This window comes from Melanerpes formicivorus, unplaced genomic scaffold, assembly GCF_026170545.1.
Source record: "Melanerpes formicivorus ecotype bairdi unplaced genomic scaffold, bMelFor1.0.p_v2 SCAF_12, whole genome shotgun sequence".
NCBI classification, from domain to species: Eukaryota; Metazoa; Chordata; class Aves; order Piciformes; family Picidae; genus Melanerpes; species Melanerpes formicivorus.
In genome coordinates, this window is record NW_027142364.1 from 8,727,360 (window position 1) to 8,753,013 (window position 25,654).

Here is a 25,654-nt window from a genome sequence, read left to right on the forward strand (position 1 = left end):
ATGTCTTTTTCATGACAGGTAATCTTCTGGTATTGCTTGCTCCAGATCCTCCAGTAATTTATTCAGCTTCATTTATCCTTTCAGTTCTTTAGAGGGTTCTTTATCACAGTTAGCTGCCGTCACCTGTCAGCATAAATTAGCATATCACACCCAGCAGAAGATCCAACCCCATCGAAGACTTTCTGAAGCCTTTTATGACCAGGGTGCTTAAGGACTTGGCAAAAGTGGATATTCAACATTTTGCTGGTTTGGTTACTGACAGTTAACAAGGGAATATTGTTGTTTTGACAGCATTAGGAGTATGTCATTCCTGTGTGACATACAAAGTGAATACTGTGTGCCAGTACAGGAAGGATTGTTTTTATGCACTGATTAGCTGATAGTGCCGTCTGTGGCTCTGAGGTCATTATCAGCTGTATTTTTCCCAGCTGCCTTTGCCAACCTTGTGTTTTAAAGCACCCCAGTCTAAGAGGCAGGGATGTGTGAATCCTGCATGCAGGACTGATTGCTAGTTTCTTCACCTCCAGGATTATTTTTATGGAGTAGTTCAACCCTTTACACAGTTGTGGGCTGGACTGCAGTGTGTCATTGGCTGGACTTGATGATCTTAGAGGTTTTATTGAGGTCTATTCCAGCCTCAGTAATTCTGTGATTTTGTGTTCAGACAGGTAGGTGATTGGTGTCAAGTCCCCTCCATGTTGGAACTGCAAACATACCTCTGACAGTAGTTTCACACTGGTAAGGGGGTGCTTCATATGTCTCCACCTGGACAGCAGGAGGAGAGGCAATGATAGCAGCAGTTCCTTGTCTTTAGTACCAAAGTGTAAAATCACTAATCCTAAAGAATATCTGGTAGCTAGCACTGAAGTAATGCTGCTGTTGGCTGCATTTAGAATTTATGAAGAAAACAGAGCCTCATCAACCTCAGAAATACATTTTCCATCAAAAAAGTAAAATGAATTCTGTGTCTCAGATCTAAAACAACCCACAGTCATCTTCCTTTTCTAGTATAAGAGACCCATACTCAAGGCTAGTTCTGGTTAAATCATCTATTGAGCTCAAACAAAAGTAAGATTTGGAGCTATTGAATGCCAACAAATGCATTTTTTTCCCACCTGAGCAACACTGGTTCCCTTCAGAACCTCTTGCCTTCTCTTCTTCCCCATGTTTGTCTCACCTCCCCAAACACTTCCATTATGTTTACAGCCTGTACCATCTTTCCAATTGAGCTAATTTTCTCATCTGTCCTAATTCTTTTTTTTTTTCTCTTCACTTCTGTTCTGAAGTGCTGAGACTGACCCTGAACTATTTATCCACCAGAAGGTTTAACTCGATTTCACAAGTTGGTAGAGAGAATAAGGTCATCTGCACTGTTCTAGAAGGACTGCTACAAGTGGATAAAAGTACGATTTTGGGCCCAGCCTGTAGATGAGTTATTAGGGGTCACTTGTGAATTAATGAGATTTTCTTTTCAGATTCTTTTTCATATGCCTTGGATGTTTGAGCCTTAAGGATCTGAGTAGATTACAAAATATTCCTAGATAAACTGGAATGTAATCCTGCAGTCACCTAATATGAGATGAAAACATAACTGCATACTCTTACACTGTAATAATCTGTGGTAAGTGTCTGTTCATACTCTCCAGGGAAAACTACACATGCTAGATTAAATGCAAACCCTTCAGAGCATCAGCTTTGAAATGTGCTCCACAGGAAGCTCTGATCCTCTTTTAGAGAGGGCAAAGTGTTGTCTTAGGGAAGAAAGTGAAATATCACTATTTCAACTCTCTTCATGCCTTTTCTAGGGCTAAGAGGAAAACGTGGGAAAGAAGTAATCTAAACCACAATAAACCACTACAAGTGGATTTCAGTGCCACTTCCCTCATTGTGTTTTCTGGTGCCTGCTGAGGAGAGGGCAGCCAGCTGAACTTACTACAAAAACCAGGGTGGCTTTGTCTTTCTGCTTCCAGGAGCTGATGCTATTTGTAGAAGAGCACAGAGCAGAAAGGGGCTAACAGTTTAAAGTTACAAAGCAATCCACTTTTACTGTAAATAATCTGAATTTATGGGAGGGGACGCAGGTCCCACAAAGTGGGAAAAAAAAATGTGCAAGACTGGAGTGGAGTAGACCTATAAGAAGGTACTGGCCCTCCTGTTCCCCACAGATCACTTTCCTTTCTTGTCTTCCATTTCATCTTCAAAATCCATTTCAGATGTTCTCTTACTTGGTCTGCCTTCCTACTTTTGTTTTTATTTGCTCCCAGTTTGTCTGCATTTAGCCTCGCTCTTGACCACAAAGATTGGTGTGAAACAAGCTCTCAGAGGACCAAGAACACTTTGTGTATGCTGCAGTGAAACCAGGTAAGACTGGAGTATCTGTGGTAACTGCCAAACATGTATGAAACTGGCTCGTATATACACAAAATGGCTCAAATATATCTATGGTCTCTTTGCTATTTGCCTCCAGAGGGAGCTCTGGCCAATTTCTTTGAACGTGGTAGAGCATTTCATTCTGAACTGAAGCGTAAAAAGAATCGTATGAGAGAGAGAACATGTCTTTAACTCCTTCCTTCTCCTAATGTAGCTGCTTGCTTGTTTAGTCCCTTTCTATTTAATGTGCTTTTATTTTTCACAGCAGTGCTTCCAACTCCCCACCATTCATTTTCTTCCTCATACAATGTCATCCATCTTCTGTAACTTTTGCTTTGGTTATCTTCTACATCTGTGCTGTTTGCTGTTCTTTCTTATGATTTCCTCACTGAAATCCATCTTCACCTATTCTTCTCATTTCATCCCATCTTTTGTAACACGTATTTGGCACAGGTTCCTCATTCTAGCATCGTCCATCTTCTTTCTTACCCTCTTTTCTATTCTTTTCCTGATTTTACTCCCTTCCCTATGCTGTGCAGTTGTTTGTCTTTCCCTGTACAGAGTTTATTTTCAGATTCTTTTCCTCTATAGAGTTTGTTAAATTTCAAGCAGAGTATCTATAGTTACATTCCCTAACAGCATCGCTTTGTATGCATTAAGATAAAAAGCTTATGATGACAGCATGGATTGCAGTCACTTCACCTCCACAAGCTGAAGATACAGAGGAATAATCTCATTGTTGAAGAAAGCAGCCTGAGGCTTTACTGTCACTAACAGCAGTAAGAAAATACCATTTTGAAAAATGAGTAATTGTCAGAAAACTTTCAAAGAATAATAAATCAAGTAGGTAAGTGCCAGCTTTTCCCTTCCTCTCTCTGGTGGGTTGCTAATAGCCTTGTCAGCTGCATTCATTTTATTGTAAAAATGTGGTTAGCTCTGGAAAACGTACTCTGCATCACACAACCACCATTTCTGAACATGAAACAAAAATTACTCAGTCCTGGCTTTCTGAAACTCAACCCATGCTCCCAGGATCTCCCACATCCCTGGTGTTAGGTGAAGTCCCCACAGCTGTTGCTTCATCATTTAGGAAACCTGTTGCATTGGGAGTGGTTTGGCTGCATGCTGCAATGCCTGGATTCTGATAAAAGGCTTGAAGAAGTTTACTGCTTGAAAAATCATCACTGGGAGTGAGTTATTGTGTTTAATGAGCGTGGTCCAAGGGACTGCATAATCTTAAAGAAGTATCTGGGAAAAATTAAGTGTACCCCAATGTTTCAGAGTTCCACACTTGAAAATCTGGCAGAAACAAAGCTAGCCCTGGACAAAGTGGAGATCTAAGATGGATATTGGAATTTAAATGGAATTTTTGTTGTCTACCATAGAAATACAATGTTAAAACTTATATAATCTATTTAAATCCTAGATTGTTACTTGGTGGAGAGAAGGATGGGAATTTAATGTGGTTCATCAGGAAGAGGGAGGTAATGCTGGGTGAACATGAGATACAGAAAAAGTCCATCCTAGACCAAAGAAAAATTGGGTCTTTGACCAGTGTGAAGGAGGAAGGCAGAGGAGTGTGCTGGTGCTCGCAACGTGCTAGGAAAGCCATTTTAGGAGCCAGCCAGGCTGGAGAGAAGGCTGCGGCCACCATATTGTGAGTGGGCAGCAGGGAGGCAACCAAGCTGTCATGGGCAAATGTTGCAGAAAGACCTGGGAAACAGCAGCTGGCCTAGTGCCTGGAAACAACCTGAGGGGAAGGCAGGCTGCTGGCTGGCAGTGGAATGGTTTCCACAGCTGTGCCACACCAGCTATTCAGAGGGAATCATGCCCACCCTTCCACAGCAGCTACTCATAATGGCCACCTCACATGGGATGGAGGCGGGCTGGGCTCGGGGGATGCCTCCCGGCTGGGCTCAGGGGATGCCTCCCTTCTCCAGCATGGTGGTGTCAATCTTCTCTCTCTTTGGTCCTGTTTCCTGCTTTTTTGTTTCTTCCTGACTGCACCTGCCCCTTTGCTGTGCTCTCATCTTAGAGACGGAAGGAGGACATGACTGCTGCCAGGGTAAGGCCTTGGCATCGTAGAGGAAACAACCAAACTCTGGGGAAAAAAACCAAAACCAAACAGGAAATCTTCCTTCTTTCTCAAGAAACACCACCAGGAAAAAGACTGTAAAGCCTCTTGAAGTGGCCAGAGCATGACAGAGGAGACATAGATCCCCACATTAGGAGAACTTAGAAGAAATGAAGGCAAAGGAATAAGGCAGTGTTTCAGGCTGGTGTTAAGACTATGCCGAAGGATGTGAGTGAATCCAACAAGGCATTGAAGAGTATCTGAATAGCTGTGTTTGTGAGAAATTACTGACAATGTGAAAACTCAAGGCTGCAAAGCTAAACAAGGAAGAAAAGAGGTCCTGTTGTGAGGCTGTAGCAGTGAAAGACCCAGGCCTCTTCACTGCCCCATGGAAAAGATCACTGGATCCTGTTGAAAGCAATTTAATTGTAAAATCTTTGTATATTTAAGAGGCCAGAGAATGTACTACATTGATTCAAAATGAAAAAATCTGATAATATGGTGAATTGCAAGTAGATTTTAGTGAAATTACACTAGATACAGAACAGGCAAAACTTACCAGAATTTGTTTCTAAAGGGATTTCCTTGCCCCCTCCCCCTCCCCCCCCATTCAATGAGAAGGCTAAATTAAAAATGAGTGCCTTGAAAAGTAACCCTTTTGTTGTAAACAAAGAAAGCTTTAGTAGAAACACAGGAACATGCCCGTTGTGGTTAATACACATCAATAAGTTATGCTTTAGTGGTAATGAAGTTCAGTGCTTGGAGGCTAATTGACTTGGAGGTCTGGAAACCGTGGGCTGGTAAACTCTGGGCTGCTCATAAGGGTGTTTCATGTCCCGGAACCACAAATCCTGTGAAATGTCTGTCCCAAAGACAGGGCACTTGAAGGAGGCATGCTGCTGTACAAGCCATCTTGGCAGGTTTTGAGAAAATTAGTGAAAACATGTTTCTTTTACAAGTGTTTTACTTTCAGAGTATGGATGCTTTCCACAGAAAAGCATTTCAATCTAGATCTGTAACACAGGGCCACGACTGATATAGTTATGTGGTGCCCAGAATCCTTTGCACATGGTTTTCGTGGTCTAATTGCAGGCCTGTATCATAGTATCAGTCAGGGTTGGAAGGGACCACAAGGATCATCTAGTTCCAACCTCCCTGCCATGGGCAAGGACACCCCACACTGTAAATTCCCCTGCTGTTAGGCTTATACTTCCTATATGTGTTGAGGCTTGGCGAAGAGCCTTGGCTATAAACTGCATTTATTCTTCAGGTATGGCACATGCATGTCATGACTAGTTCTTGCTGGGGCCCTTAGTTCTGCTTGTAGCTCAAGATTCCTAATAGGTTTTTCCCATGTGTTTGTTTTGTTATGTTTAATCTGTTTCATACAAGATGTACTTTCTGTATGCATATGCTTTATTTATCTGGCAAGTTTTCTGATGATTACTCAAAATTTCCTTTAGGGCATCCACATTTATGTCAAGATTGAAAGGGGAAATTCAGAGGTAGGCAAAACCCTCAGAGAAGTTAACAATTGCAAGGAGGTTAGGAAAAGAACAAGTTCTATATTAAACCAGTTACATCTTCAATTGAACTTGAAAGCCTAACAGATTTTGCTCTTTGTATTAAACATTAAATACTCGTATATCCATTCTAAGATAAATGTGGGCTTTTAACTTTTATCAGCCTTGCCATTACTGGATATACTGGATTTAATACCCACTTACATTTGTGTGCTTAAGTTGTATGGATGGCTATTGCTTTTGTAAAAGCATTCATGAAACATTTGTAGGAGCACATACCATCCACATTTCTCCCCCCCCCCCCCAAAATTAGATGGAGAGTTTACAGGTAGATATATGTGTCTCCATTGTGTAGAAAACATTTGCCTTAGTCTTTTAAGACACCATCCCTGCAAATCCTTTGGTCCATAGTTGATGAATATAATATGGATTAGAAGAGGGAGAGGGACATGCATCTGTTAAATACGTTTGAGCATGAATGTAATGAGCAGGAACAAAAGGAGTGGCTGATAATAAAGAGGGAGGGTTAGGGGCGGGGAAGAGTTATTATATGAAATTTAAACACTTATGAAAAAACTGGCTGAGCAACCAGCCTTGGTACCTTCAGTAGCCTATTTTCAATAAAGGCAGACATTAAAATGTTGACAATAGGTGAAGTTCTTACAGCCTTAGCTGTGTTTCTTTTTGTTACACAGTTTTTAAAGTTGCAACGACTCCGGAGACGGCTTCCTCCTGGACCAATCCCTTTCCCAGTATTTGGGACCGTGATACAGCTGAACTTTCAGTTTAATCGTGATCTCCTCATGAAGGTATTTATTTTCAGATACTCCTAATTGTTTAAAAATCTTTCTTATTTTTCCCATTCCTCATGTTCTTTGCTATTTTAAAACATCCTCTCCCCGAACCACATTGGTAACATACTGTGCTTGTTAACTGGCTGTTGTGATACTGCACTAAGTTTGCTTGGGAACTGCTGGTTTGGTTGGCAAAAGAAGGAAAAATTATTGCAGCATAGCTGCCAAGCTAATAAACCTGGCACTGGAAGTTCTGAATGCATAGAAATCATTCTGAAACTTTAACTTACCACCCTTTAATAGTGAATTTGACAAATATGAAACTTGATATCCTTCCCTTGCCCCTTAATGTTAACCTTGACAAATTCATGTGAAACTTGACATAACTTAGGACTAAATATCATTAGGGGTAATAGATCAGATTTGCAGTTTGGGAAAAGAAATACTATATAAAAATAAATCACTTTCACAGCACAGATTTTTAGCTTTCTGAGCTCTGGCACTCTCTAGCTTGAGCAGTAAACGGATGCTTAAGGTGCCCTATGGGTGTGTACATTTATTTGTATTGACAGCGTCAGAAAATACTACATGAACCTTGTCTTAAGTGTTTTTTGAGGAGTACATCTGCACACAAGGCTACCTCTGCCTCATTCTTTTAGTTCTTGCAGTGCTTTCAGAATTCTTAGTAGACAGCCCCAGTGGCTTCTGTCACTGGCTTGGACAAGGCACACCAGTTATTCCAACCAAAAGGCATATTCAGGCAGGAAGTAAGGACACCGCAAGACAGAATGGTCTTGCTTGGATTCTAGTATCTAATTATCCAAATGGGTAGGGGAAAGGAAGAAAATAACTGGCCTAGTCTCTACAAGTTGCTTACTCCTCTGACATTTCTGTGTTCCTTCTGCAATACTTTACCAGTACAATTGATAGAAACCCTGTTGAAAGAAGTTCATGTGCACAAAAGACCCTTTATCACATGAGTCATTGCAAACTGAGCCTTGGCTTATATACTTACTATAAAAGACACCTAATGTTTCCTGGGTTAGATACGTGGCACTGAAAAGCTGGAATATTCAGTTGTTTCCAACAGTGAATGCTGGAAAAGACATTTGTGCTTCTCACAGATAATTTCAGTCTTGTGAGAAATGTGAAGAACACCATTTCACCTCAGGGCTGGTCCTGTAATCAGTGTGAAAGCAGGTTTGGATGAAAGCAGGTTGTTTGCAACATGTGGGATTTCATCTGTGCTTTCCTGGCTTCTCTCCCATCTACAGCTGGCAAAAGTTCATGGCAACATATTCACCTTATGGTTTGGATGGGCCCCAGTGATCATACTGAATGGATATCAAGCCGTTAAGGATGGTATGACTATGCACCCTGAAGATGTTTCTGGGAGGTTAGTGTCTCCTTTCTTCAGAGCCATGGCCAAAGGAAAAGGTGAGAATTTCTTGCCACAAACATTGCACCAAATGGTCATCTTGACAAACTGTAGTTCTTTTGTACCTTGCAATCGTTGCAGGGTACCTTGCAGGGTTTGTCAATGAGAAATGATGGCCAGGTGAACTGCAAAGTAGAGATGGGTGAAGTAGCCTTTGGATAGTAGGAGGAGGAAAGCCCAGCAAAACAAAAAATGATTCATAGTGCCTTGTGTAAAATATTAAGTGGAGCAGATTCAGAGATGATGAAATGAGACAGTAATAGGTTATGACACAGAGAAGCAGAGCAAGGGCAGGAACTGGCATAATTCCTTATGCTGGACCTCCTGTTTCCAACCATTACATTGTCTGTTGAAAAGTGAGCTTGGTGGTGGGAAACTTCTTCCTATGCCCTTTTCTTTGTGAATATTTTCTTAGTGACACAGTTTAATCTAGAGGATCAGTGCACCTCTGTTTCAACCTGTATATTGGTATGTCCCCAACCATATTGGAAATCCCCAAACTCCTAATTTCCACAGACACATCCACTATGAAACAACTTGTATCTTATTTGGGGCCTCAGCTTTTTCTAAGAAAAGCTCATTCCTTTCTCATTTGAATTTGTTTCAGTCATTGGTGAGTCTTTTATTACACTAAAGGTCCTGCTAATGTATGATGTTTATTTCTCCTGAAGATATTTGTCCCAAAGCCCAAGTACTGAACTTTTCTTCCTGACTGTGGACAGTCAGAAATCTTTCCCCTTTTACCTTCATGAGAATCGTTACCCTGGTCAGATGAGGCCCAAGCACAGAAGAGAGTGAGAGACAAGCACTTTAGAAAGTGCCTAGAGAAGCAGCTATCAAACTTTCTGAAATAACTGGTTGTCTTGGATCAAGCTTAATCCTGCAAGTCATCTTATTAGCAAGTGGAGTTTGTCCGTTTTAGCCCTGCCTATATGCTTACAGGCCACAGCTGTTCCTTTGTGTCTTTATGTTCATAAGCAATGTAATAGTCTTTGTCTGTAATAAGTATTAACAGGATAAAGAGCTCTTCCTTGAATGGATGCAGGGATTATGTTGGCAACGGGTCACACCTGGAAGCAGCAGAGAAGGTTTGCACTGAGGACTCTACGCACCCTTGGTCTGGGGAAAAGAGGTCTAGAGCACCGAGTTCAGGAAGAGGCTCGCTACCTGGTAGACTTCTTTGCAAGTGTGAAAGGTACCTCTGCAATAAATACTGATTCATTTTTCTCATTAGTCTGATGTCTTTAGTGCATGAGTTTTCTGTCCTGCTCTGAAATCAAGGGCAGCTTTGTTCCACAAGAGGGTGGTGTTGGTCTTCTTTGCCTCAAGGGCATGTTGCCTGCTCATATATGGCTGCACCCAAAGGGTGGCTATCAGTGGGTCCATGTCCAAGTGGAAGCCAGTGACAAGTGGAGTCCCTCAGGGATCAGTGCTGTGACCAGTCTTGTTTAACACCTTTGTTGGAGACATGGGCAGTGGCATTGAGTGTACCCTCAGCAGGTTTGCTGATGACACCAAGCTGTGTGGTGCAGCAGACATGCTGGAGGGAAGGGATACCATCCAGAGGGACCTTGACAGGCTGGAGAGGTGAACACATGACAGCCTCATGAGGTTCAACAAGACCAAGTGCAAGGTCCTGCATCTGGGTTGGGGCAATCCCAAACACTGATATAGGCTGTAGGCTGGGCAGTGACTGGCTTGAGAGCAGCCCTGAAGAAAAGGACTTGGGGGTGCTGGTGGATGAGAAGCTCAACATGAGCCACCAGTGTGCACTTGCAGCCCAGAAAGCCAATCACATCCTGGGCTGCATCAAGAAAAGCATAGCCAGCAGGTTGAGGGAAGTGATTTTCCCCCTCTACTCTGCTCTGGTGAGAACCCACCTGGAGTACTGGGAGGATCTGGACATGCTGGAGCATGTCCAAAGAAGGGCCACGAGGATGATTAGGGGGCTGGAGCACCTCTTCTATGAAGACAGACCGAGGGAGTTGGGACTCTTCAGTCTGGAGAAGAGAAAGCTCCAAGGAGACCTTATTGTGGCCTTCCAGTATCTTAAGGGGGCCTACAAGAAAGCTGGGGAGGGACTTTTTAGGGTGTCAGGTAATGATAGGACTAGGGGGAATGGAACCCAAATACAAATGGGTAGCTTCAGATTGGATGTCTGGAAGACATTCTTCACCAAGAGGGTGGTGAGACACTGGAACAGGTTTCCCAGGGAGGTGGTAGAAACCTCATCCCTGGAGGTTTTTAAGGCCAGGCTGGATGTGGTTCTGAGCAACCTGATCTAGTGTGTGGTGTCCCTGCCCATGGCAGGGGGGTTGGAACTAGATGATCCTTGAGGTCCCTTACAACCCTGACAATTCTATGATTCTAGTGCATAAAGATGTGGACGCTTTATCAGTGCTGATGAATGAAGTCCTGTAAAGCCATCTGCATACACTCTTTAAAGTAGTGACTAGAATATTGTCTTTGTTGCAACATTTAAACCTGATCAACCCATTTAGAAGCACGTGAGTTGAATTTCTCAATAGTGATCATTATGCAAAGGCACAGTAAATCAGGACATGCTGCAGCTAGCCATTGTAGCAGTTGAAAGTAATTACATCTAGTCCAATCCTATGGATTAAGAATTAGGAGACATTGAGCTGTGACCATGTGTGAAGTGAAAAAAAAAAAAGTGGAGAACAGTAAATTGTGCACTGGGTGTTGGGCAGTTGCATTGTTAGAGCCATTTACTCTGGAGTCACAAAATATTTTTGTTTGGGTTAGGTTTTCACGTAACTGCTGTAAAATTAATTACTGTATTGTTGACACAAGAGGTTGAAATGACCTTTTGTCTTACTTGAGGCTCTGCATTTCTAGTAAAGTCAGAGAAAATACACTAGCCTTGCATGTATTTATGTCCTTGCTGAATTAGGCTGCCTCTTTCCTTACTGTTCTCCTCTCAAGATTCCCTTTGACTGCAGTGCTCTCAGTCATTCCCATGCTTGAGATGTGTTTTGAATTTTCCAGACAGTTAATGTGCACAGATATTTACTATTATTTTTTGGTCCTTCTTACCTGTAAATTTGCCAAATATTTTACACATCTGGCTTTCCTTTAGGGATTATGAGATTGATTCTTCACAACTATGGTGCAGCTTGATACTAGAATTTTGTAAGAAGATTGCTGCATCTCTGAGATGCAATGCTCTCTTGAAAGTTCTTTCATTTCTCTAAGTCTAGAGACTTTCTCTAAAGTCTCTAATTTCATTTCACTAAAGCAGAGAGGAGACATTAACATTGACATTCACCCTTGTGTTTGCAGGCAAACCCCTGGATCCTTCTTTCCCTCTTGTTCATTCCGTCTCAAATGTAATCTGTGCTGTTGTGTTTGGACATCGCTTCTCCAGAGATGATGAAACCTTCCATGAAGTGATTAGAGCCATGGAGCGTCTGTTCAAGTTTGGGGGCAGCTTTTTTCATCATGTAAGTAAACGATCTGTTGTCTTCTGAGTAAGGCAGAACGTGAAAAGTGCAGTCTGGCTATAGCCAGCCTTTGCTTCGGGCTGTGGCAACAACTGCACGTCCTAGTGAGGACTGTTTGCAACGGCTCCGCTGCCTCTTCCTTCCTGGTACTCTCCACTGGAGGGCAGGATCTCACTTTTTAAACGCTTGAATACAGTTCCTTGCAATTGAATACGTGAATAATTGAATGGTAGAATCCAGTTAATTCTAACTATAATAATTCCAATTTGGTTTGTGGTTGAGCCCAAAGCCTATGGAACTCTGGATCTTACCACCAGCACAGCTAGAAATTACAGCGTACTCTTTAACGACTTGAAACCATAACCATAGTCTTTGTCAGAATATTTTACTAATGATGCCAAGCCCACATGCTCACATGAGGTTTACCTTCTCTTTTTAGTAGGCCTAAAGTGCATTTTCTAGTGGTAGACAGTTGTGATACCCCTTGTGTGTCACTTCTGCAGCTGTATGAAATCTTCCCCTGGCTTATGTGCCGTCTCCCTGGTCCTCATAAGAAGGTATTGTCTTGCTATGATGTCCTGAGCTCTTTTACAAGGAGGGAGATCAGCATGCACACAGAGCGTGGGACACCAGATGAGCCTCAGGATTTCATTGACTTTTACCTGGATCACATAGAAAAAGTAAGTATTTGTTCTGCCTCATTACACATTGATGGGAAATGAGGTGAAAGAGACCATTAACTGGTCTCAACACTGCAAGAGGCTGCCCAGAGAGATTGTGGTGTTACCTTCTGTGGAGACATCCAAAGCCTTCCTCCAATGCCCTTCAAATGAGATATCCAGGGAGGGAGGGAGGGTGGTAGTCTACTTTTACAGCCCCTGGAGAAGTGGGCAGTGGTGCTGCTCCCAGGTGGCAGCACTTCCCTGCTGGCACAGCTGGTGGCCCTGCTGCTGTGGTATGTGATGGTTGCACTGCAACATTGCTAAGCTTCAGGCACCCATCCTGCACCTCCTGGCACAGTCAAAATGGGTCTACTGTCATGGACCACTGCCTGCCTGGCATATGCCCTTGCATTGATTTGTTCTCTACAACTACCTGAAGGGAGGTTGCAGCCAGGTGGGGATTGGTCTCTTCTCCCAGGTGGCCAGCACCAGAACAAGAGGACACAGTCTCAAGATGTGCCAGGGGAGATTTAGGCTGGATGTTAGGAAGAAGTTCTTCATAGAAAGAGTGATTGCCCATTGGAATGGGCTGCCCAGGGAGGTGGTGGAGTCACCATCACTGGAGGTGTTTAGGAAGAGACTGGATGGGGTGCTTGATGCCGTGGTTTAGTTGATTAGGTAGTGTTGGGTAATAGGTTGGACTTGATCTCAAAGGTCTCTTCCAACCTGGTTAATTCTATTGTATTCTATTGTATTGGCTCTACTGCTGTGCTCAGCCCCACTGAAGAGATCTACACCCAGGGAAGAGTGTCTGTTAGCTATTTCTGTCAGCCAGCTCTTGAGTCCTTTAGCATGTGTCATATGAATACTTGATAGTGCTTGACTTTTCTATTATTGTGGGGACCAAAATAAACCCTCTTGTGGAACTCCAAGTATACTGTAACTGTGTAACTGTCATTGCTGTCCAAGCTGGCAATTTTACCAGAGTCTGCTCAGATCTCCTTGCCAATGCAATTTTTCTATATTGTAATAAATAGAATTAATTTGTATTCCTAGCTGGTAAGTCTTTTTTCAGTCAATTCCCATATCAACTGCTGTATTTTTATTATGTCCAGGGTGTATGTCATCCCAACAAACTTCTAGTTCCTTGGATCTTCTTGTTTCAAAACTTTAATACTAGCACAACACTAACATGCCTGGCCTTCCAAAGTGTTTAACTGCCTCTGAAGCCTTTCACTGCTGTTCCAAGTTCTATGAGACTTGAACATTGGTGGAGCAGAAACTGTTTCAGCAACATTTACTTAGGAAACATTCTAAGTGTACTACTATTTACACAACTAAGCCAGCAGTCATTTTCTGTGGAGAATATGTGATTTAGCTTCATGATTAAGAATGGAGTTGACATGCCTTGTCCATTTGTGAAACATTAGCTTTTCTTGTCATCTTTGGTGTCTGATATTCTTTTTCACTCTCTTTGTATTGTACTGTAGGTGGTCTACCTACACTACAGTTTGGAACAGCAATAAAACCACATTTAAAGGTATTCTGGTTTTTCCAACTTTCATCTATAAAATTCTACTTTATCTTATCATTTACAGTCCAAAGATGAACCCAGGTCTACGTACAATGAAGACAATATGGTTTATTCTATAAATGACCTTTTCTTGGGTGGATCAGAGACAACAAGCACTACTTTGAACTGGGGCCTGCTCTACATGGTGGCAAATCCAGACATCCAAGGTGAGTGGATAAACATGCCACAAATATCTTTAATACAACAGATGATCCAAGACATAATGTTTCCATAGATAGTATCATAGTATCAGTCAGGGTTGGAAGGGATCACAAGGATCATCTAGTTCCATGGGCAGGGACATCCCACACTAGATCAGGCTGGCCAGAGCCTCATCCAGCCTGGTCTTAAACACCTCCAGGGATGGGGCCTCAACCACCTCCCTGGACAACCCATTCCAGGGTTTCACCACTCTCATGATCAGAGATTATTCCTAAACACTGATATATGGCTAGTGGCACATGGAGCCTTTTGTGCTGGTAGACCTGTGCTGGGCAACATTGGTAGATCCAGAGTGTTGCATACAGGCTCTTACAACAGTCACAAGCATAGGGCAGTTCCCAGAACGAGTTGACAGTCTGGGAAGTATGCCCATGTATAGGAGGTTGTGGATGGTTGAAATGGAGGGGTTGAGGTCTTTGAGAAAATTAAGATTATGGTAGGGTGGTCAATAGGGTAAGAGGACTGGAGTGGCTGTTTGGGAAGCCAGAGGGTTTGCTTGTATAATCCTTGAAGGAAGAGTGGTCAGCCATTGATGAGGTGCTGATGGTACTCTGAGAAACTGAGATGGCCTCTGTTTTAGTCATAAACATGACTGGTGGCTGAGAATAACTGAGCAGAAACTGATGTGTGATGGTAGGGATGTCACTCTTGAAAGTTACTTTGATTCTGCTTTGTGTTGGCTGAGTTTCAGTGATGGGGGTTACAGGGACACCTGCCTTTCTTTGTGCTCTGTAGGTCAGAGAAGTAGTAAAGATAATCACCTGTAGGTCAGTTGGCAACTTTGACATTATTTTTGTCCATCAGTCTGTTTATGATCCCAAGGTATCAGGGTGAATAAATTAACTCTGTGATGTATTTCAGTTTCTTACAACAGAAATTATTCCACTTGGCTGTGGAATTTGATGGCTCAACAGCTATATCCACATGTATTTAAGAAGTTTATTTTTAAGTCTAACTTTGAATACCTATCAAACACTTTCATAGACCACTGAATGAAAACCAAAGACAGCACAATCTCTTATGGTGGATAACAGAAATCTCGTTGTTAGATAGCAGAATATATGCAAGGGACCACAGAAGAACAGGATTTGAAATGGAGGGAGCAGATGAAGATAAGAAAAAATTGCTCAACTTGTGGCTATCAGACAAGAAGATCTATTTAATCCCATGTAATTGCATGTTTATTATCACAGAATGTAATTGAGGTTATGAAAGTGCTGATGCCTCTAGATAATTTTATTTTGTATAAATGTAACACCTTGCACATACTTGGGAAAGCAGGGGGTGTGCAGAATGGGCTTCCTGGGCTTCTTGAGTCATATAAACTCTCATAATGAACTGATACCACTGTATCTGTCCTCATTCACTTGGTGGCTTCTTTTTCAACCTGTTACTGGTTTTGCCAGTGGATGTTCCATACAGAAAGGTTTGGCCTTTTGCCTCATCACTGATTCAGGCTCTCTTTGTTCCCTGAACTACTGGAACAGAGATGTATGTTTATATTCATGCAGTGACTGATCACTTCAGACTACACTTGAGCTTGATTTTGCAGGCTAGGTCCTCATTGAAACAGATGTACCTTACTAAAATATTTCTGAATATACATTTTAAATTCTGTAAGGTGCTTAAATCTCTGTTGTTAGGGTCTACCCAGCACAGTTTGTGAAGGACTGCTAGTTGATGTGAATGAGCACAAACTGATCAATGCAGGATGGGCTTCCCTGCATCTTAGTGTTGTTCAAAAGGGTCTCTGGAAAAGGCCAGGATCATTTGTTCAAAACCCAAGGCACTTGCACTATGTGTGTGCTGCCACTCTTGAAGATTACAAACCAAACTTTATACTTTTGCTAATGCTCCCAACACTCCTGTGCAGTACTTTCAGTCATGTTATTCTTGGTCTAAGGGCAGGCACCAAGAAGCAGATTTTGTTTGTTTGCTTTTTAAAGGCATCTAGACATTGTTCTATTTGGCATTGCTTCACTTAACAGACATCCTATGTAAGAACCATTCCCTTCCAATAGGGATTAGGCTTTTAAGGTCAAGATTCACCTGTCTTAAACTCTAGAGAACCACAAGTTTAGTGGTTTTAACTAGCTGTAGGTGCCTGAAGCAGCTAGCCAGAAGAAAACATAAAGATAAATCATCACTTGAATCACTGTTAGCAAAGCAACTCTTTGAGAGTTTTAAAGCTTTGAGCAACAAAGGCCTTTTCTTCATCTACAATCAAATAACTTCAGCCCCAGAAGTAAAGCTCTTATGTATTTAATATGTTGCAACACTGCTGTTTCCTTTAGAAAAGTTACTTACATTTTTACATTGCTTTTGTTGCTGTCCTGGTAGTTGTGCATGAGAAATGGCTTTGAAAATGAAATAAGCAAAAACACTTGGTATATTTTCCTACCTGCAATGGTAAATGCTTCTCCACAGAGAAAGTGCAGATGGAGCTGGATGCAGTTTTGGGTCGTTCCCAGTTAATTTGCTATGAGGATCGGAGAGAACTGCCCTACACAAATGCTGTGGTTCATGAGATCCAACGCTTCAGCAACATTATCTCGGTTGGCATGCCCAGAGTGTGTGTGAGGAACACGATATTGCTTGGCTTTCCTCTCAAAAAGGTACAGACACTTTCTTAATTGCTACAATTGCTTTCCTGCATTCAGTAGAGCAAGGTGTGGATTAACATCCATTGGTGTCAGGGTCTCCTTCCCAACAGCAGTGGGGTTGGATCCCTCTGGGTCACAGCTGGAATGAGAATAAGGGCAAGAAACCACCTGCCAGGCCAAATAGAGTGATGTGGCTTTTGGGAGAGGGTTACCAGAAATAAAAGATGACCCTGGATGGAAGAGGGGATTTTCAGAAGTGTTTGTACAAACAAATGAAAGCAAAACTTTACAGACTGATACTGAAGGATACTGTGGCTGATTTGTGCTCATAAGGCACTAGAAAGATTTCCTACTGAGGTTTTGCCTATGGAAAGCCTGTAAAAAGTCCAGGGAAAAGCATGGAGGCTTGCAACTAGCTTTTGTCAAAGAGACCAAATCACAGAACCTTCTAATGTTGGAAGAGAAAATTGGTTTAGAACAAATAAAGCTGTCGGTTTCTGTTGAAACTACCACTTCCACTGTCAGGCTTGGACACACATTCTGAAACAAAAAGACTTCATGGTCCTCACAGTTCCTGCTGGGGAAATGAACCTGCAAGCACACAGCACTAAACCCTCAAAGTAAACCTAACACTGGTCTCACCTAGCTGGCTCTGGCTGTCTGGGGGACAACTGCCAGCCAGGACTGAGTGAGAGTTTTTCTCCTTTCAGGGCACCATAGTTTTTCCCAATATTGCTTCATCTTTGTATGACCCAGAGCAGTGGGAAGCACCTCGACAGTTCAACCCCGGCCACTTCTTGGATAAGGATGGGAACTTTGTGAGCCAACAAGCCTTTTTACCATTCTCAATAGGTAATTGGACTGACAGCACAAGCATTAATCTTTTGGTTTGGAGATGCAGAATTAAGATGTCTATTAAAAACCTGTTGGTTGTTTCTTTTAAACCTCTTTGTGGAAAACAGGAATAAAATCAACATGATTATTATCTTCAGTAGTGTTTCCCAATACAGCCATAAACACCTTTGCTACTGAACAAATAATAACATGGAAAATCAGAGATGTCCTGACAGATGTATACATCTGACTTTATTCATTTATTTATTTAGGAGAGGAAATCCTCTGCTAATCATCATAGTTATTGATTTGGGCATACATTTCAGCACCAGACATACATTTGGAAAGTATTTGCAAGGAGCTGTGCTGATGCTTTATGCTTAGGAAACTGGAGCACAGCATCTCCTGGGAAAAACAAGTTACTCATCATTTACATGATTGAAAGAATTCCTTTAAAGTTGTCAGTCAAATGAAGATGAGGCTTTTGGGGTAATTGAAATGAAACTCAGGGCAGAAGGGCTACACATTTATCTACAGCTGCAGCCAGGATTCTTTAAAGGAAGAATTGCATTAACTTTTATGTCATTGATTGCATTAAGCCCTAAAGAAATTCTGGACTCAGCAAAACTACTTTTGCACTGCGTGAGGATGAATATATTTGCTTTTAAGGCCGGGGTCGTTTACTCACTGTCCTTCCCCACTCTTCCTCCTGCAGGGCACCGTGTGTGTTTGGGGGAACATCTAGCGAGGACCGAGCTTTTTATTTTCTTCGCCAACCTGCTGCGGGCTTTCACCTTCCAGCTCCCCGAGGGGGCGACAAAGATCAACACAGAGCCCATGCAGGGGGGTACGCTGCAGCCCCATCCCTACAGGATTTGTGCTATTCCACGTTAGGGTGGGCATCTGCAGCATGTCACAGCCGATCTGTTAAGCAATCTTATTTACTTTTGTGAATGTGTGTATTAAGACCATGTAATGTGTTGGTTGGTTGGGTATTTTTTTTTGTATTGAATATAAATTTCTTCCCCAAAAGCCACCTTTTGTCTACAGCAGGTAATTTTGTTCAGACTCTGCTACCTGCTCTTGAAGATGAACCTTTATTTTGGTAAAAGTTCTTTTGATCTGCAACACTCCATCGTTCTCAGCCATAAAGGCATCATGCTGCGTGTACTCGATGATCTTTGAGGTCTCTTCCAACCTTAGTGATAATACTGAGTACTGAAGTCCAGGACATTGGTGAGCAAATGACAAAACTGACTGGCAGACTTCAAAAATTAATTCATTATCTGAGTTATCCTTTTTTTCTTTCTTCTTTTTGCTTTCCCCCCCCCCCCCCCCCCCAGAAGCAATAGAGTTTGGAAGAACAGCCCTGGAAAAGTCTACCCCCTCATATTACTGTCATAATTCATAACATTTCAGTCAACTTTTTGTTGATGGTCACTAATAAAATACACAAAGGAAAAATTAGCACCTGGTTTCATTTATGGATGATTTACAACTCACTGAGAATTTCTGGAGGAGGATAATGGGTTAGAGGCCAGCAGAGAAAAGGTGCAGGCTGAAACTCAGTGAAGAGCGAAGACACAGAGAGAAGATTTCTTTTAGGACAGATACTTTTAATATCTTAAAATTATGCCAAGTTAACTTTTGGAAAGCCCTTTTTAACACAGCAGCTGTTTGCTTCTGTGGGTTAACTGCTGTCAAGATGATCAGCACTGGGTGGCTGCTACAACATGTGCAGGGAGCTCCTCCAAGGGGTAGTTCAGGTGAGGAGCCTGCAGGAATTACAGCTGATGGTAAACTGAAAAATACACATGGAAAACACCAGAGAGAATTTTTAATCACCTCAGAATTTCAGCAGAATACCTGAAGATACAGAGGCTTTTCATAGACACAGACGCTGGTCAAGTTCAAGGCACGAATCTGTAACAGTAGAAAAACAAATCAAAATGAAAGATTCCTGAGGCAAATACAAATTTATTTATGTGGTCTGGAAAACACTTGTAAAGTCTAACTGTATTTGTCCTTCATTAGCATTCCTATTTTTTTGAGAGAGAATAGGGCAGCTAAAATGATGATCATCTGTTAAATCAATTGTCACTGCATGCTGGGCACTGTGTGACTGAGATTAGTTTAGGCAGTTTACCATGAATCACAAATTTAGACCTGTCTCATTATTTCTAATCCAATAGCTGATGGAACACAGCATCAAAATAGCAAGCACTTGATATTTAGCTGTAATTACATTTGGTCACGGAATCACAGAACACCAGGTTGGAAGGGACCTCAAGGATCATCTGGTCCAACCTCTTTTGGGAAAAATAGGGTCTAGACAGTGGCAGGATTGCACTAGTGAAATATGGAAGATCATATCTTGGCATTTTATTTGACAGAAAATGGTGTGCCCTAATAGAAACTGATGTCAAAGTCTCTTTGAATTTGCATGTGTGGACAGGTAGATAAGGCAGAGCAGAAAAATGCTGTGATGTGGGGACATTGGACCTGCCACTGCTTCTTAAACATTAAGCTGGAAGTATCAGTAGCATCACAAGAATTAGCATCATTGCTATGTGATGCTGTCACTCCTGACAGCCACACACTTCCCCAGATACCCTTCTGAAAGAGCCACAACAATGATGAAGGGAGTGGAACATCTTCCTTATGAGGAGGGATGGAAGGATGTGCGGCTCTTTTGCTTGAAGAAGAGGAGACTGAGGCGTGACCTCATATGTGTTTATAGATATGTAAAGGGTGAATGCCAAGAGGATGGAGTCAGGCTCTGCTCAGTGATGTCTAGTGACAGGACAAGGGGCAATGGGTAGAAGCTGAGGCACAGGAAGTTCCATGGAAACAGGAGGAAATGTTTTTCCACTGTGAGGGTGATGGAACACTGAAACAGGCTGCCCAGGGGGGTTGTGGAGTCTCCCTCTCTGCAGATATTCAAAACCTGTCTGGATGCATTCCTGTGTGACCTGGTATAGGTGATCCTGCTCTGGCAGGGGGGTTGGACTGGATGATTTTTCGAGGTCTCTTCCAGCCCCTAATGTTCTGTGATTCTGTGAAAAGAGAAGCTCATAAACAGGCCTGAGGGAAAGCTTGCCCAGGAAGGCACACATGCAGCTGGAGCAGGATGAGTTGACTGAACCAATGGGCATGACACAACCCAAATCAATAGGTGCAAATACCACTTGTCTTGATGCTTGAGAGGAGGCATGCAGGGCACCTCACAGGAACTACACATTGTACATGGGTGCATTATTTGTGCGTCATGCTAGTGTCTGTCTGTGACAGGAGCTGCTCGCTGGTGATTTTCAATCCGTTGTGCACAGATGCCCAGGAGAGGAGAGCCCAGTGCATGAGGTCTGGCAGCAGGACATCAGTGAGAGGCTCACAGCAGGGAGAAGGGAGAGGTATGCTTTTCAGAGCCTCTGCATTTCTGTTCTAGAATCCAAGTCCACCAAACAAACCACATTTGTTGTTTGGTTGTTTGTGTTTGTTCCCAAATTCATATGGAAATAAAAGGTTTTCTGTGAGAGTTTTAACTTTGTTAAAACATGATTTTCCTGAAATTTACATGTAAAATGTTTTCATGTTCACAGATCATCACTCAACAGAGAAGAAAACATTGTCTCAGAGGTGAGAGGTTAAGAAAGGCAGACCATTGCTTGGTGCAGACATCTTTTAAAATATGCCTTGGCCTAGCAGTCCTTTTTTCACCAAGTGATAATAAAAAAGAAGAAAGGCAGGGAGCCTTGAGTTAGTGAGGCTTTAAATTTTTCCAGTATCAGCCAGAAGACAGATAACACAGCAAGAAGATGTGAAGACTGAGCAAATCTGTAGTAGGTCAAATTACTTCTCTTACAGCTGTTTGCTTTCTGAACTTGCAATAGACCAGTGTCAGCTTCCTTCAGTATCAGCTACCAAATGTGATCATAAATGTCAAGATTTGGAGTGTGGGAAGGTGTGACTGCAGTGGAACAGGAGAAAGATATAAAATGTACCACTTCAGTGGGAGGAGAGAGCACAGTGGGGAAAAAAATTACTAAAGAATCAAGCACTAACATCAGGCAGAGTGGTTGCACAGTTGTATTTGGATGTGAGGAGGTACATTCAGCACCAAGACTTTTGCTCTGGTTGTAAACAGTCTTGCTCAAGGACCAAAAGAAGGTCAGTCCTGAGGTGAAGGGAGCTTGCCCTGGTTTTCAGTGGAGCAATTAGCCCAGGCAGGATTTTGCCTTTCTGCAGTAAGCTTCTTCCTGTCATTGAAATTAATTTTTGCAAAGCCAATGCAGATGTTTCTACTCTGTACTGTGCTGCAGACACAGAAAAAAGCAGACCTTTCCCACCTGTGAGAAGTATTCTTTAACATGGATAAATGTGGTCCTATAAAAGAGTAAGAGAAGGGCAAGAAATAGCATAAGATGGAGCTATTCAAATACTAGCTCCCCCATTAGTAAAGACAAAGTTTTTGCCCCAGTAAACACATTCCAGGGTCTGGACAGTGTCAGAAGTGCAACCTAAAAAGAATGCTTCTGCACTCTCTCGCTCCTTGAAGAGTCTGCCAGTGACCATTGAGGTGAGGTGAAAATGTCAAGATCTAGAACTTGCAGATTTGCTCCACATATGCTTACAGTTTATACACAGAGCAAATATAAGTAATAAAGAATTTTAATAAATAAATAAATTGGTATTTCAGTAGCATAACAAGGACCAAAGAAAGGGCTGGCTTCTTAAAACTGCAGTACCTGAGGAAGGCTTTCCAGGGGATGGACAGTTTAATGCCTCTTTTGGCATTGGTTGTCAATGAAAATGGCAATGGTGATCCAGAGTCCAGTATTTTTAACACCTCTGGTGTTCATGAAAGATTTTGGTCTGGATTAGAAAGAGAAGGTTAGAAAATAACCAGATGAATGTGATGTTTTCAAATTGCCTGGGCTGATTCATCCCAGGGCACTGAGGGATCAGTATCATCTTCAGAGCTATTAGCAATTATCTGTGAGAACCTGTGGAGGATAGGAAAAGGTCAAGCATTTCCTTGTCTTCAGAAGGTAAGAGAAGATGCAGTGTTATAAATCAGTCAGCCTGATTGCACTGCTCAGAATATCCTGGAAAAATAATCAAATTGTAAGCACTGGGAGGAAAACAGAAAGTCAGTGCTCACCAAATAATGTCAAAGTTACTTAGTTTTGTTTGATGACATAGCTAGAGGTCTCTTTGCAGCAGAAAAGCCACTAATGTAATTTACTGCTTTTTAATGTGGCTTGGACACAACCTCAGAAGCTCTAGGGAGATGTAGGGTCTGTGAAGATTTGCAAAACTTCATAGAATATTCAGGAAAAACAAAGGAATAGTACCATATCAGACTGGAAAGATGGGATTCTGTCCTGCATCTAGTACTGTGCAAAGTTTAATCAAGGACCCTGATCATCTTTACAAACACCAAGCCTGGGGAATGTCTGGGTCTTTGATGAAATCAGATCCCAAACTGATCCTTGCAGCAAGGTGAGAAACAGGTATTCCCAAACTTGTCACAGCTGACAGAAACATAAAGGCAGGGCCATTTTAATAGGATTTATTACCTTTGTGAAAGCATGAGGGCTGTCATAACATGCATACCTCTCCTTATCACTTTTAATGTCAGATAGTTGGGGAGGTGAGGATGATCCTGTTACGACATCTCTTGTTCTTCCCTTCTTCCTTTCTTTCTGGAGTGACAGTTTTGTCTGGAGAGTTCTTCTGGGATGTATTTTTTCCCCCCTTTATCATTATGGTTCCCACAGAGCAGAAAAATGTATTTTAATTTTGCAGTGACTGAAAATGACTTTAAAAGCCACAGCATTCAGACTCAAGTTTGATGTCTTGAGCTAAAACGTTCTCTTTAGATTTTCTTGACTGAGAGATTTAGTGGGGAGAACAGAAAGTTTCCATTAAGAGATTTCTGAGAGGGGTTTGTTGGAGACTGTATTTGTCCATTGAAATCATTGGCCTAAAAAAGTCCCAGTGAACTGGATTATTTTGAAATAGTCTTTCAGCTGACTTTTCTTTCTGCATATCTTTTCTTCTTTGTGACAAGCTTATGATCCTGTCTTGATATCTGTGAAGAAATATCAGCCCATGGTGTTTTTAGCCAATGCTCCAGGAACTGTTTGTTTGCTCTCCTGCAGTGTGAGACTGTAATGTTAAAGGAATAACAATAATAAAATTGCAGCTTTTCCCCTGAATAGCTCATGAGATACAGCAGATGAAGCAGGGAACAAACTAATAACAGAAGCAATATTCTGGGGTCAGCTGGTGATATGATGACATTCTACAAGGAATATCCTTCAAGGAGCATTACAGAGAAAGTTAAACATTTGGAACTATTTTCTATGATATTCTTTCTGAAATAACTTTTGAATGCTACAAAAATATTAATTCCAAGGTTCTGCCTTGTAAATTCACCTCAGATGGACAGCTGCAAGGCATAGATGACTCTGGTTTGTTGCATAAGGCAGGCAGCTGCCCTTAGTCTACTTCTGGATAGTTTTAAGCAAAGACAAATATCATGGCCACCACTCTCCACTGAATGTGCTCATGGGCAGTAACCAACATCACACAGAGATGCAGACCATTGTGGCACTTTTAAATGAGGTTACAAGTTTTAACTCTGCTGTTGAATTATAGGACCTGCAGGCAGATGTGTACAGGATTTCAGGACTGATGCCCTCTGACATGGTTGTGGCATTGGCCTGAGTCACGGCACAAAAGGACACGTCTTTGTGGGGGTTGCCTGTTAGCTGCCCAGTCCTAACACATATACCCGGTCTGACACTGTAGTTAAAGGAAGCTGTCTCTGTGCAGCCTTCAGCCTGCTCAAGAAGATCAACAGCTGCTAGAGAGAGTGCTGATTATTCAGCACAGATCGAGTTACAGTTCTGCGGCTCCACATTACCCAGGTTTATTATTTCATCAGTGCACCCTTCGAGGAGCCAGGCAGAGGGCAGCAAAGGTCTCTTTGAAAGACCTGCGCTTGCATGGCTGTCACTATCTCAGCAAGGTCTGCCTTTAAATGAGCCAGTTTCACCAGTGTACACTGGAGTTCAGTGTATGCTCATTTGCCATCATTACAGGGCTGGTTGAAGATGAGATTCAAACACTACAATACAATGCTCTTAATAGAGTTCTTGGACACTTTTGTAAAATACAGTATCTGTGCACTTTCTTGATTACTAAGTACATGGATATTATTCACCACCACTATGCTCTTTTGCTCTCTGATCAAGATAAGAGATCCATCATTTTCTCTGTACTTATAGTCTCTCTAATATAAGGGAATGCAGTGCACAGGAGAAGCTCCCAGATAAATGACTGTGTGTCTTGCATTAACCCTCATTTTCTTTAGGTGAGATAGTGGCATTAGATCAGGCCAAGATGTTGGAAAAACAAATTAATTGTACCATTTGAAATGTGAGAATTGCATCCACGAGGCTTAAAGCAGAATGTTAGTTCCATTTACCCTTTCTCCTTTCTTTGCTGTTAAGTAACGCCAAGAGAAAAAAGAAAATATTGTTACAATTAAAAACCCCCAAAAGCTAACCACCATCAAACATCCACCCCCTTCCATGAGAAATTAAACCAGAAAATATTGCTGAGAATAATTCTGGGGTTTGTCCATCAGTTTTGGCTCGTTGCTGTTTTTTTATCCAGCTTTGTAGTTTAGCTTCTGCAAGACATAAATCAGTTAGGACTGAAAATTACCTGCCTTTCATCTTTATCACGTGTTTGACAGGATGGTTAACACAGAGCTGACCAAAATGATTCTCCTTGAGCAATGCTGTCACTTGATCAGAGAAAATCCTATACTCCAAGAACATGAAGAATAGAAAGTGTCTCAGCAGATCAACCCAAAGTGCTTAATGAACAAAGACAGAAGATCTATCTTTCCATCCTTCCCTTTCTGAAAGGTGCGTTGAGCGGTGACTTCTTTAGTGGGTTACACTGAGTGCAGATGTTGGAAAGATGATTTCCATGTTGAGGACAGGTCACAAGGAGTACAACCTGCTGTTATTGTTAAAAATTTTCTCTTGTCTATCTGTACCAACCTGAGCCACTCCCCAC

General features: G+C 42.0%; 2 protein-coding genes and 1 long non-coding RNA gene across 3 annotated transcripts in view; all 3 read left to right on the forward strand.

Moving 5' to 3' along the window:
• The first annotated feature begins 1,546 nt into the window (after nt 1–1,546).
• Nucleotides 1,547–3,095, forward strand: LOC137444695 (uncharacterized). Its single transcript, XR_010988211.1, has 3 exons — nt 1,547–1,621; nt 2,265–2,361; nt 3,031–3,095. It is a non-coding gene; the product is annotated as an uncharacterized lncRNA (long non-coding RNA).
• A 3,444-nt stretch (nt 3,096–6,539) lies between these two features.
• On the forward strand, nt 6,540–19,024 carry LOC137444470 (cytochrome P450 2J4-like). The gene is made up of 9 exons (XM_068145192.1): nt 6,540–6,776; nt 8,036–8,198; nt 9,245–9,394; nt 11,503–11,663; nt 12,167–12,343; nt 13,924–14,065; nt 16,548–16,735; nt 17,434–17,575; nt 18,273–19,024. Exons 1-9 carry the CDS (start codon nt 6,606–6,608, stop codon nt 18,449–18,451), a joined length of 1,473 nt encoding a protein of 490 aa, XP_068001293.1. The 5' UTR covers nt 6,540–6,605; the 3' UTR covers nt 18,452–19,024.
• Nucleotides 19,025–19,105: 81 nt separating this feature from the next.
• LOC137444471 (cytochrome P450 2J6-like) overlaps nt 19,106–25,654 on the forward strand; it is a 33,344-nt gene continuing 26,795 nt past the window's right edge. Inside the window, exons 1-3 of the mRNA XM_068145193.1 lie at nt 19,106–20,967; nt 21,157–21,193; nt 25,326–25,500. The gene's annotated coding sequence lies outside the window, so the exon portion shown is untranslated. The remainder of the gene's footprint in view (nt 20,968–21,156; nt 21,194–25,325; nt 25,501–25,654) is intronic.

What these genes read in the sequence shown, in the direction of transcription:
- LOC137444470 (XM_068145192.1), top strand. Translation starts at nt 6,606, where the DNA reads ATGTTGACAATAGGTGAAGTTCTTACAGCCTTAGCTGTGTTTCTTTTT. An exon ending in ATCGTGATCTCCTCATGAAG is followed by an intron (nt 6,777 to 8,035) that starts GTATTTATTTTC and finishes TCCCATCTACAG; the next exon opens with CTGGCAAAAGTTCATGGCAA. An exon ending in GGGGCAGCTTTTTTCATCAT is followed by an intron (nt 11,664 to 12,166) that starts GTAAGTAAACGA and finishes TCACTTCTGCAG; the next exon opens with CTGTATGAAATCTTCCCCTG.